This window comes from Scomber scombrus, chromosome 15, assembly GCF_963691925.1.
Source record: "Scomber scombrus chromosome 15, fScoSco1.1, whole genome shotgun sequence".
Lineage (NCBI taxonomy): Eukaryota > Metazoa > Chordata > Actinopteri > Scombriformes > Scombridae > Scomber > Scomber scombrus.
In genome coordinates, this window is record NC_084984.1 from 17,610,847 (window position 1) to 17,624,781 (window position 13,935).

The following is a 13,935-nucleotide window of genomic DNA, read 5'->3' on the forward strand; positions in this document are numbered from 1 at the left end:
AGTGGATTGCAATGAAAGTTTGCACAGACAATGATTGTTTTTATTGAAGTGTTACTATTGGCCGGATGTTTTTGAAGTTTTGTACAGACAATCATGGATTCTCAAACTTTTCCCATACCCTGCACAGATATCCATGTCCCCCTCAGGATGGACTGAAATTGTAGTAATCGCCCACCATTTACTTTATTGCTACCATCAAGTCAACATTTCTATTTTCCCAATACTTTTGTCCTTTCAATCTGTCAAATACTTAAACTACTAACAAGATGTAATTTGTTAAGAGCTAATTAGTAAATGTTAGAATGCAAATACACTAAACTAAGATGGTGACATTGGTAAACCATCTCCTACCATAGAATGCCACTCATATTTCCTTCTGAATTATATTTGGATTGTAGGCAGCTTGAATGCATGATCACAGCGTATTTAAGTTGATGACTATTGTCTTTATTTAACCATCAGATCCATCAGCTGACACGCAAATATCATAAAAATCTCATCATTCTCCCATTTGAACACTAGCTGAAATAAAGAGAACTCACACTGTAGCAAAGGGAGAGGCAGAAAATATAAAGGATTGAATCTGAATTAATTGCAGCAGATGTTACCCCTTTGGAGGTTGTATCTGTTGGGTCAGCATCTCTGTATTTGTAAGAGCTATTTATGATACTTTACACCTCTGTACTGAGATATTATAGATGAAGACCGTTGTTATAGATTAACACCCCTGTCAAGTGAAAGCTGCAATGGAGGCTATTTTTCATGATGACCGAACAGGCCTTCATAAAAAATAAAATATGAAGCATATCATACCAAAATTGGTGCAGTCTGTTGCTGTTTTCAACAAAATCTAAATAAGCGATCAATCTTCAGTTATGATACATGCTCAATATGAGATGCCTCAGACTGGCTTTGTAAATGTCAAATCACATCTGTTACTGCTCATTTCAATCATGTACAAATTATCTTCATCTTTGTTTATTAGTCAAATGGGTAATAAATATCACCAGTCGTGGTAATGTGTATTCTGTATACACACTGTAAATTAAGTCAAATTTAGAGCATCAGCTAAATTTCGTGAAACATTACATTCTTATCTGGTCATATGTATTGATCCTGTTGCTAATAATATATTTTCTGATGCATGACAAGATATGAAAGCAAAGAGAGAGAGAGAGAGAGAGAGAGAGACTGTGATAAGCGACCACTATCTATCCATTTGATGAAGTTTATAAGCAGTCCTAAACTGCGATAAGAGCAGGGTCGATTCCACTTCTCAGCTGTGTGTGCAGAATGAGACCGAGGCTTGTTTGAGCCTCAGCATCAAGCATCAGACAAGATCTGACTGTATGGATCAAACAGATTTTTACTGTTATCAATGACGCACTCTCATTACTCCATCTGATGAAGGAGCATTGTAGCTTGTAATGTGATTAAATTAGAACACAGTCGCCCTTAGCAACGTAGAGAGATCTGTCATCTTTAATGTGCATAGTGTTCATGATGTAGTAAATGTGTCTGTTACAACTTCCTGGCTTTGCAGAGACCCTCATAAAGTTTCATATATGTGGACCTTAAAGATCTGTCGGGTAGAGTTAAGAAGCTAATTTGATTGTTTTTAATATGGTTATATTGCATCATGGCAGAGATACCCTCATCCTCTCTCTGTTGACCTCAGGTTTAATACCAAAATCTGTCCTGTAAGGTCAGACCCAATCTGTTCCACTGTCATCCACAATCGATTTTTATAGCGTCGGCATGGCAATCTTTCATCCCCTCTCTTCCCTGGGATGTACCTCGTCCTCTTTCATTTTCCGGGAAAAGGGCTTAAACTCCCTGTGAGAAAAATAATATCCTAATTTTGTTTGCAAACACACAGACAGAGAGCAGGGATGTGAGAAATCAAAGTAAGTTTGACTTGAGAAAAAGTGTCTCACCCCAGTCTAGTTTTCTGATAGCTGTTGCAGGAGACAAGATGAAAAACACACACATGCACAAACTCTAGACTGGCAGTTTATTGTCTTTGGTTTAGCTTTACATTACAAAGTTTATGAAGTGAAGTGAATTCCTGTCTGTTCAGTCATGGTTTGCCTCGTCAAACTGAGGCTAGTGGAAACATTTCTTTACTAAACTAAACCAGGTTAATGTCATTCCTGGATTTTGGTAAATCTGGATGTATTTGGGCCAATTACAGATTCAGAGCAAATAACAGATTCCTTTGGACAATGCTACAAAGTGGACTAACATGAGCTAAGTATGGTACTTTGGTCAGGTGCTCATGCTAATGCTCTGTCTCTATTCAAAAATGATCTTTGGAGTCAGGTGTTAATAACCTCCTCCGTCTTTTTCTGGTCTATCACTGTCTGGAAACTGTCAACTGAACCATCTCCGTGACAAATGAGCCATCTGCTGACAAATACTCTGAGATGCAGTTGAAAGCTCTGGAAAAAAAACAAATTAGTGGATTTTGTGTTAGGATTATTTATAGTCAGAACTTTTCCAAGGTCAAGAATACACATTAAAACATTGTCAGGTTAAAATTTCAGTCTGTACAGTACTTGTTCCTGCAAAACTGATGACATTCCCATCAGCCTCAGCAGTCCTTTGTGCTAAGTGTTAATTGGCACTTGTTAGTGCACTGACTCGCTAATCTAAGATGGTGAACACGGTAATCATTACTTGCTAAACATCAGCATGTTGACATTTAGCTCAAATCAACGCTGTGCCAATCCCTCACAGAGTCTCTAGCATGGCTGTATGATTCTTGTTTTTATTCAGGTTAGTGTGCATTATTTTTAATTATTTATTTTATTTTATTATTTTCTGTTATTGTCTGTGTCTCAAAACTGCTTATGGCTCAACAGTCCCAAAACCCAAAAGTAATTAGTTTTTAATGGCATGTTATGAACTACAACTGTTCAGGCTGTTTTCTCTTACCTGTTTCTCTGATTTCTAAGATTTTTTTGAAAACCATACTTTTTTTTCAACCCATCAGAGGCAAACTTCTCCTTCAGTTCTGGAAGTTAGTTTCAGAAGTCTGCTTGAACCCAGTATGGTTAATTATCCCGTTTTCTTTTTGGTTCTTGGTACAAAGATGTTTCGGATTACCCTGTGGGCTTCTTCCATCAGCTATTTTCTTGTGGTTTTTCTGGGAGTCTTTGCATTAAAGTCTTCAGATGAGGTATCGCAAGCAATTTTTACAGTGGTGGAAACGCCTTACAGGATTAGTAAGTATATAAATTAATATAATAATGAATGGAGGTATGATCCAGCAAAACACAGAGGAGAAATAGTCTCATATCTATTGAGAAACTACTTTTTTTAAATGTTATCTAAACTTTTTCTCTCTTTCTATTGTTAAATGAAGTCATACTACAGCAGAGATACGATTGTGCTTCTCTTGTGACATTTCCAGGTCTTCACTGGGCCAGTTTTTGATCTAGCTTTATCTGATTTGCTCTCTATTGATTGGATGTCGACAGTAGTTGTTGTAGTTGCTGGTCAGTGTGATAACAGGGTCATTCAGTTTATCTGCCATTCGACACACCCGGTCAGAGAATGGCCTCAGAGATGGGACAGTGTCCAACAAACAGACCAGTGTTACAGAACATCTATTAACTGTAAAATCGTGGTTTTACAGTAAAACCGCCCTCTCTCCGTCCTCTTGCGCCGCCTTCTCAAGCAGACCTCATTAGCAGGAAACTGCAGGTGTTCCAGTCCACTTGAGCGACGACCGATTTCATTAGCTCCCTCAAGTGCCAATTCGTCCTCCAAAATGACAGCGAGAGACAGACAGGCTGTTTCGCATGCCTCGTGAGGTCCCGTCAGATCACTCCGCGGTCACCCTTGAGTTAAGTAACGGGACGCCGATGCTTTAGAGAAAATCTGGTGGTAAGCATCGCAGTGATTAAGATTCAAGGGGGATAGAGCCAGAGTTCACCTTAGGCATTAAGCAGTTGTTGGCTCTGCTCAGACCGGGACACTGGAACAACTACTGCTGATAATACAGATGGACGAGTGCAGGTGGAAGGTGAGGATGAGGTGAAGGCAGAGAGAAGAGGAGAAGGAGGAGGAAGAGGGGGAGGGGGGAGGAAGAGGGGAAGGCAGTGTCAGGCCTGTTTCCTTCTCCTGTTTCCTTCTCATACAAACTCAGGCAGACACAGACCCCGAAGCACTGACTTTGAAGTGGTGTCTTTGATTAAGGAGTTAATTAAAGAAAAGCTGCATGCTAGTGAACAGATAACTGAGAAAAGAGAAAAAACAGGCAGTGTGGGGGGGAAAAATGGAGCAGATACGGAGCAGGAGAAGTGATATCGGCAGCTCGTCAGTTTCTGAAGTGCTGCTGATTCTGATTGGCAGGGAAGCCAGCTGGTGCATCTCGGATGGATTTGAAAGTGGTAAACAGAAAGAAAAACAAAAAAACCCATCACCCACATGTGTGAACGGCACAGGTTCTGTCCTGCTGCAAGCTGTGGTGTTAACTCCACAAAGCAGTAATGATAATGGATGATGGTGAGACAGAAGTAGGATGATAATTTATACATTTGGGATATAACGACTGATGGCTGGTTCATTGTATGTGGGTGTAATTTATAACCATGTTCTTTTTCTGTCCGCCCCGATCAGTCTCCTCCCTTTGTCTCCTCTTTAACCACCTCATGCTCCACCTTCACTTCTGGCTTTTATGGGTCTCTCTTTTCTCACCATCCATCACCTCTTTCTCCTTCATCCACCACCATCCTCCTTCCGGCTGCCGTCTTCCCTACAACTCGGAACCACCTCCTCTCTTCATCTCTTCCATCCTAGACTACTTTCTATCTTACTCGTGTCTTCCCTCATTCCTCACATCACTTTCTGTCCTCCTCCATTTCTCTCATCCTTGCTCACAACCTTCACGTTGCATCTCCTTCAACCCTCCTAGTCTAAAATCCATCGTTCTCTTCACTCCAAACCCCCTCTTTATGTTTTCCTTCTCATTCTTTTCGAATGTGCCATCATCCCCTTCTTCTTTCATTTTTTCCTCATCCTTAACATCATCTAATCCCGTTTTACTCCCACCATCACCACCACTTCTCTCCTTGACCTCTATTCTCAATTTTAGAAATAAATAAATGAATATAATCAATTTCTCCATCTCTTATCTTTTTTCATTTTTATCCTCCAGTCTGGATTTTATAAAGGTGTGGCAGGCTCACAGGTGACCCTGTCCAGCTTGGTGAACCAGTCCCGGGCCATGCTGGAGGAGCAAGCACGCCACCTGCTTACGGAGTCGGAGCGGCAGACTATGGGCTACTACGTGGAGGAGTACCGGGACGGCCACATCGGCGTGGAGCAGCTGGTCATGGCGCTGTTTGAGCTGCTCAACACGCACGCAAAGGTGAGGGATGAGGAGGCTCGTGTCAGTTCGAGAGAGGAAAGAACAAAATCAAAAACTAAATTTTCGTTTTGTGTGTTTTTGTACAGTGTGTCTCTGTATGTGTGTGTGTGTGTGTGTGTGTGTGTGTGTGTGTGTGTGTGTGTGTGTGTGTGTGTGTGTGTGTGTGTGTGTGTGTGTGTGTGTGTGTGTGTGTTTGCAGTGAGATTTGATTTGAAGTTTTCGGAGCCCGTCTGAGATTTATTCCCAGGCTTTTTTGCCAATGCCTAAAGTTCTGTTTAGTTTTTCTTTCCTCTCCAGCTTTTGATTTTCTCACAGTCTGCAGTAGTTCACCTTATTAAAAAACACAATAAATCAAAGGTTTATTTCCAATTTCCCAAGTTCCCTGCTGAAAGCTCTTGCAGCTGCTTTATACTGTAGTTAGAACTGCTAATACATGGCTTGTTTTTGGTTTAGTTTTCTTTTAACTGTGCAAAAGTACAACCAGAATGCATTAATTATGGTTTAGTTAAATGTACAATTCAAAGAAAAGTAATTTACACAAAGTTGTTGTTTTAATCACCATAAAACACAGTTTAGGCCAGAATTAATGAGCTCTAGCTTTATGACAAAAATCCTACACAAATACACAAGATTCCTGTTTTTTGCACTCAAGCTTGTTTTGAGAATTAACTAGTTACAATGGTGCAGGCAGGAGGTTTACATTTCTCTCGTGCTCTTCTTTGAGAAGAAGATCTTATCTTATCTTAATCTTGTGCTTTAGCTGTTGATCAGACTTTAAACAGTTGGGAGCAACACAGTTGATTTCCATGTGGTATATAGATAACTACACCAACATTTAAAAAATAAGGTTTAAAATATAAGTTTGATAGTAGCTTTAAGTATGGTGGCCCTCAGAGCTCAATACACTGCAACAACAAAAAAACACAATCAAATGAAGGCAATATCTTCACCAATTTGACAACACGCATGCAGCATCAACAACACAACCAAACACAGAAACCCTTAAAGAAAGCAAGAGTTACTAATTAACATTTCCAGTGGACACCAAACAGTGATGAACATGCCTGGGAACTCGACTCTCATTAAGACATCATATACATATTACATCATATAAGTTTGCCCTCTCGTTTCTCCCCCACTGTGCCTTCCTCCCTCAGTTCTCCCTGTTGTCGGAAGTGCGAGGCCTGGTCACCCCGCAGGACCTGGAGCGCTTTGACGGGCTGGTGCTGCGACGTGAAATTCAGGCACTGAAGGCGCGGCAGGGCACAGCTGGAGCCACGGCGCACCAACCGGACTCCATGTCCATGGTGTCGTACCCAGACACCTTGACCTCGTCTTCAGCCAGCTTCATGACCAACACCACCCTCAGCTCTGCACGGGTAGGCCAGGTTTACTAGTTGGAAAATAATCGGGCTCTTCTCGATTTCGACTTGAGTTAGTTTAGAAAGTCATTGGCTGTGTGTGTGTGTGTGTGTGTGTGTGTGTGTGTGTGTGTGTGTGTGTGTGTGTTTGTGTGTGTGTGTGCGTATGAATTAAGTCACTTTTAGGGACACAAGACTTAAGACAGATTAATTGGGGACGGCTTGTACAACTGGGGACAAAAGTGGTGTCCCTCATAGAAAACACTGATTTTTGGGTCTGTGCTTAAGGTTAGGTTTAGGATAAGTCTCCAGGAAATTGAAGTAAGTCTATGTAAATACTCCAAAAGTGACTTAAGTACTGTGTCTCTGTGTCTGAGAAACAGAGTGGGGGAGTTAGTACGATACATTTACATGGATTGTAACATCTGGATTTAGAAAACATCACGTCTGGTGTGGACTTTGTCTGGCTCAACAATAATACGTCTCACTGCCTTTCTGTTGAGATTGAAAAGTCTCTCCGCTGATATTTGATAGCTTGTGTGTGTGTGCGTGTGTGTGTGTGTGTGCGTGTGTGTGTGTGTGTGTGTGTGTGTGTGTGTGTGTGTGTGTGTGTGTGTGTGTGTGTGTGTGTGTGTGTTCCATCGCAATAACCCCCTTCGCCTCCACCTCATCCCTAAAACCTCCCCCTTTCCCCACTTCTCTGCAGGAAAGGCTGCTCTGGCTGATAGATATGATGGAGGTAGGAGTGATGGATGCTTTTAAGCAGAAACACATACAGAATACACACTAGAACAAGAAAAAGTGTTAAGTTCCCTGAGGGCTGATGTGTACCAGACACTGAAACACACACTTCCAGCTCTCACCCTGGTTTGTTGTTTTGCAGTGAATTTGTATGCAGTGTTTTTCTTCCTTCTTGTTTTTTCTTTCTCTACCTTGATTTTACTATAGTGTTATAGCTCCTCACTTATGAAGATAGTATTGTTTGGACAAAAAATGATAGTTGATATAAAGAAGTGACATCTCTATTCATAGTCCTAATAATTTCCAATAGACCATGTTGTAATGTGTGCTATATAGGAGGTGTATGACTGTTTTGGTGGAGAAAGCTGACAAGATTTGTCACAAGAGATCCTCATTTATTGTAAACTATAGTGATCAGTGTCATCTTGTAGAAGAAAACACAACAAAGTTTGGGTGTCTGTGGACATAAAATCCACCTGAAAAATGGTCTAAACTGATACTGAACTTCTGTTTTGTAGCAGAATGTGAATCAGTCTTTGTTCCCAATCACTCCCTTATATGCAACTATGTGATATTCAAGGGGACATAACACGATATAATAAAGACATAACTAACCAAGCATTAGTAAGGGGCTTGAGGCTTAATCTTACAATGTATTTAATTTTTTTTGAAAGACCGTTCCCAGTGATATTGATATTTTCTTTGGACATTCCCCTCATAAAAATAGTATAAGAATGACAAACATGACAAAAAAAGGGAAAAAAAAGATACAGCCACTCCTGATAATTACAGACTGTTATCACAGCCACTAAATGAGTTAACTAGGAATGAACACCAGCCTTGCGGCTGCTGCTGATGAAATGATATGATAAACGATAAAAAAATAAGTATGATTTAGATCAGATATCATGACTCTGTTTGATATGTTGGAGATCAGATGTGTGATGATGTCAGTGTCACAGCACCAAATGTGTCAGCTGTTCCAAAGAGCGCTCTGTTAAAATTTAAAACATTACATTATAAATTAGTCCAAGGCTGGCAGACATGCAGAGGAGAGACAGACAGGTGTGTGCAGGAACACGTGATGCCTGTGTAGGTGTAGCCAGCCAAAAGGGGGACTGTTTCCTCAAGGCAGGTGTGCCAAACAGTACACCATAAAATCTGTTAGCCACTGTATGTAAATGTTTAAAGTCCACAGCTCACTGATGTGCAGGAGAGAGGTAGACAGCTGCATGTTCCAATTTGGTTTCAGGCACAGGATGATGTGTGTAATTAAAGCCAACAGTTCAGCTAGCTGTGGAAGAACAGATAATAAGCGTGTGTGTGTGTGTGTGTGTGTGTGTGTGTGTGTGTGTGTGTGTGTGTGTGTGTGTGTGTGTGTGTGTGTGTGTGTGTGTTAACATCACCACAGTCTGGAGAAAGCCCGCATGCCTTAATTAACTGACGATATTAACGTTCCGAACCGTAAACAGCAATGATCAGCAAGTTTCCATTTAAATTCACCCATTAGTAGAACAAGTTGGCAAGCATGTGATGCTGACCTCCAACTTTTTATGACACATTTTTCTCAACTGTATTTTTGCTTTCTGCTGTGATGCAGCAGCGAAGGCGGGAGCCGCTTTAGGCTGCTGGAAAAAGAAGATTGTCTGAGGAGACACAGTTCAATCACCAAGAACTACAAAGATCCGTCTCCTGGCACATTTATCTTTCTGTCGGATTTTGATGTGGAATATAAAGCCCTGATACAGAGGCATGTTTCTTGTCCTTTGCATGTGCCCCCTTGTGACCCATGTTTCACAAGTAAAGCCATGCACAAACTGCTTCATCTTTTTTACAAAAATCTCCCAACAGATGGAGAAACCTGGCACGAGAAAAGGTTAAAACCCTCCCTCACTCTTGCCCAAAATTGTTTGACTTTCCTCCCTTCAGTAAAAAGAAAAATACATAACCCTCTCCCTTTTCCAACCCATTTTATTCCTCCCTTGATATAATTCATACAGTCCCTATTGCTACTTCTTATCCAAGAAGCATTTGTGTTTTGTTGCTGTGATTTTCTGTATCAGCAACTATAGTGATGGAGGGGAAAATGACATACAATAAGGCTCTGTGGCTGTGGCATTTCCACTCTGTTTTTTTTTTCATGTGCACACTGAAAATATGCATAAAAACAAGCGAATGGACACATTACATTACATCATTTGGCATACACTTAATGAGCCTAATATACTATTGTCGTATTGTACTGTAGCTTCTCTTTTGTTCCAGCCATGTGTTACAAGCCTTTCAGAGAAATATAGTAAAGCATAGCCCACTCTCATTTTTTAAATGTTTAATTGTGTGATGTGTTTCCTTTTGTCTTAATGTCTCCACTCACACGTGTAGTTCATTTCAGTTTACATACAGTATGTGCCAAAAGCTTGGACACAATTGTGCCAGTATGTAAGAAATGTGTCAGCAATTGACGACTGATAACATGTCCAAAAATAACCCCACAAGCATACACACAGTAGAGATAAGCTGTTGTCCATCTGCAGATTTTTCCACAAATAGTCCTTCTCATTCAGAAGCCTCACATGGTTTCTCCCTGCCTTTCTGCTTTCCCCTTCCGAGAAGCGACATTTACATGTGTGAGTGTTTGTGTGTGTGGTCTGTATTCTTCCTGTGTGTCTATTTGTGTTGTTTTGGACCCATGGGTGACTGCTACCGCTGCTGTGTAAAGCAGATTAGAGAGCTGGGTGGGTTTGGGAAGATAAAAAAACACTGGATTTCTGAACCACACTCAAAGTTAGGTATATATGCAACTGCATACCAATGCACACACACAAACACACACACATTATGGAGCCTTTAGAATTCTGAATCGCTGCTGTTGTTTTTTAACATTCACTATCAATTTTTAACCCTTACATACTGTTCAGGGTCAAATTTGACCAATTTTTTTTTTTTACATTTGAGAACATAGTGATTGAGAATGTCTTTTAATCAAACTGAAGGATTAATCAAAACTTTATTAATTACTGATGGGGAAATTATGAATGTGATAGGTGTATAGACTAATTATCAGTCAGAATATGAACAGTATGTAAGGGTTAAAAAGTAAAGCAAAAGCAATTATTCATACTAATATCTGTCATTTAGAGATGGGTCAAAAGGAACAGATCAGATCTAATACACCTCAAAGATATACTGTTCTATGTATTTCCTGGATGACTTTGCTTCTTACATTTTTCATTTGTCACAGTTGCTTCCACTGTTGTTGCACTTTAGGGTTCAAATGTTTTAGCCTGAGCAGTTATGAACCCGTTATGCTCATCTTGAGTCATTCCCTGCCTCTTACTTACAATGAATTAAAAGCTCTGTTTAACTCGCCGTGTTCGGTCTAGCAGCACCAGCTCAGACTGCTCAATATTTCTCTTTAAAAATGCTCACCATGTGATTTAAGCCGATCATGGCACTCCTTCCTGCCATGATGTAGCTGAGAGACATGCCAGACTACATGTTTGACCAATTATAGCTTAAAGTCTGTCAATAGGGACATTAGGGGGAAACAAGAGGTCAAAGTAAGTTCAACTCAGTCTGGCTTCCCTTTGAGCTGGATTGACTGAGGCCATCCTGGATAAAAGGTATCACATGCTAGCTATCAAAAAGCTCAGTCAATTGTGATGATGCAACAGAATTAGAAGATGTAGGAAAACTAGAAAACATTTTGACATATTAAAAGGCTTAGGCTTAAAATACATGTAGGTAATATATATGACTTATAGAGTATTTTTTGCTATTTAGTTGGATGCTGAAGAAACCATTCTGAATATGTCATCCACTCAAAAACACATACAAGTAATGCCAGACTGTTCCTGCTACTGAAGCAAAGAGAGGAAAAGTAATTAATGACTGATGAGGTTTATCTGATCCAAATGTTGGATTTATTGTCAATTAACAGTGTGATTATTTTTTCCAATAAAAGACCATCTTTGTTTTGATATCCAGTTATCATCGTACAGTCGTTTCATGTTATTCTGAGCTGCTTAGAGGAAATCAGAGAGTAAAATAAATTATCCACACTGTCAAATCAACTTTGCACAATTAAAATGCTACTAAAATCATCAGTATGTGTTTAGTGCCAAGTGGAAATAGAAAGCCTGGAACAATACAATGTTTAACTGACTTATTGATATATGTATGGCCCTTTCTTACTTGTGTTTGTAAAATAATGACTTGTCCATTTCAGGATCCTCTAGGAATGTTGACTCCTTTTATTCCAGTGATTTGATTGGTCAGGATGTTGAAAGGTTGCTTCAGAGCAAGTTATGTTCAGCATAAGTTACCATGGTGATGTATCACAGTTAAATGTGAGCCAGGTTAGTGATACCATAAAACCTGAGTTAAGCCCAAAGATAGTTTGCAAACATACTAATCTCAGTTTGTGATACAGGGCCAGGAGCAGACCTCTAGAATCAGGAAATTCAACAACCATAGTGTCTCTAGTTCAACAATGTCCACACAGAGCATGAAGGAGAAAATCATTTCCACACATTTTCCACTCCTGTGCCCTAAACTCAAACGTTTCCTCTAATTCACTACATCTGTGGAAAGGAGCTACTGTAGGAGTTATTGAGCCGTTATTGTGCTTTCTGATCACAGCAGGGCAACGCACCCATCTACATGCATACTGTTACTTTTCACCACCACTACACCCTACCTCTCGCATTTGCAATGGATGTTGGGATTGGTTATGAGTCATGTTCTGCTGAATTGCTTAATATGATTTCTAGGTAGACTGAGACACACACACACACACACACACACACACACACACACACACACACACACACATACAAACAGCGACAGTCTGCGGATGGTAAATGTGGATGAATACAATCACACATACACAAGCACAGCGTGTTCTGACTGCTTACACTGCAGAGCTGCGTCTCTGCATGTACAAAGTCGATTGACTCTTGTGATAAATAAATTGTCTGTAAGTGCTCCCCGCGCTGCAACGACGCGTAATTAAGCTGAATTGATGGGGCTTTTGTTTTGGTTTAGTGGCAGAGCTAAATGAAGGGCAACATTTCTCTGAACTCAGCTCCTCTGCTCCGAAATCACTCACAGATCAGCTGCAAATTACCTTCTCTCCACCAGGCTGGTGGGATTGAGTCGCCAAATCCTGCTTTCAACTGAGCTGATGGTTCTTTATCGATTGCACTGCATGTGTGTTTTGTTTGTGGAAGAAGACATGATATGTGTGTGTGCGTGTGTGAACATGTCTTATTTGTTTGCTTTTGATTTTGAAATTGGCGAGCAAATGCAAACAGATATATCTGTCCTTTTTTTCTTGGAGACGTGGAACATCCACCAGATCTAATTTGGCATTTGGTTTGGGATAAATGCACATCTTTGTTTAACATCTGCTAACAAGATTTATCCCTCTCATTTTAATCCCTCTCGTCTTCCTCCCCTCCTCTCTTGTTTTTCTATCTCTGCCGCCTTTCATCTCTCTCTGTCTCTCTTCTTTCTCTTTCACTTCTGCACCTGGTGCCCCTCTTCCTCTATTTCTTTCCTGCATCTCTCAGAATGACAGCGTGGTGGAGAGTAATCAGGAGGATCCTCCAGGGAGCCTCAACACACTGCTGACTGACATCTCTCTGGTGAGCCCAGCAGGCAGGCAGGCAGGCGAGCAGGAACAGCCCTGGCATTGGCCTGATAAAGATGGATACAGCACAGGGGAGAAGTGGGGTGGGGGTAGGAAAGGATGGAGGTACTTGAGACAAGCTGAACCGCAGGCTTTTATATTATAGACTAAGGTGGAGTGGAAAAAGTGTTTGCACCAAAATGAGAACTACAGAAAGAAAGAGAAGTTAAAGTTTGTGAGAATAAGCGCTGGTGTAGTCTTTCTTTCTTCTTTTCTTTGTTGTATGGAAAGAGGAGAGCAGAAGCTGAGCACTATATGCCCCCTGGCCTGTTAAAACCTCTTTTCACCTTTCCATCTCTGCATTATGGGGTTTAAAAAAGGCTGCACAGAGACTTTAGAAGAGAGAGAAAGGTCTGAACAGCAGGCGAAGATAGGGAGGTCAGGTAGAGAACTTTTAGTCTTCCATCGCCAGAGGCCAAGAGCCACTCAAATCATACCTTACTTTTCTTTTGTAGACTTTCTTTTCTGCTCATTTTATGTCTTACCCCATACTCCGACGAGCCATGCATGTCTCAGTGTTGTTCATTCCACCCTTCAGTTTGTGTTCAAGCACTCTTACCTAGAAACGCAGGATACCAGCGGATTCTAAACAGCAAACAGCGACGTGTTCAACCAGGTTTGGATGTGTTGAACATGTTAAGATCAACTATTGTTGTCACTTAAACTGGTCGTGTGTTTAAACGGGTGTCTAATGCAGTTTTGTGAGTGAGAGAATGAGTGGAAATCAGTGATAAATAAGAGGAAACAACACAAAACACTTGTTT

At 40.7% G+C, this 13,935-nt stretch overlaps 1 protein-coding gene across 1 annotated transcript in view; it reads left to right on the forward strand.

Annotated features, from left to right (window-relative positions):
- The window catches only part of whrna (whirlin a), a 124,732-nt gene that overhangs the window by 99,837 nt on the left and 10,960 nt on the right, over positions 1-13,935 (forward strand). Inside the window, exons 6-9 of the mRNA XM_062434855.1 lie at positions 5,165-5,377; positions 6,535-6,756; positions 7,445-7,477; positions 13,053-13,127. Of these exons, the coding sequence (XP_062290839.1) occupies positions 5,165-5,377; positions 6,535-6,756; positions 7,445-7,477; positions 13,053-13,127 (543 nt within the window). The remainder of the gene's footprint in view (positions 1-5,164; positions 5,378-6,534; positions 6,757-7,444; positions 7,478-13,052; positions 13,128-13,935) is intronic.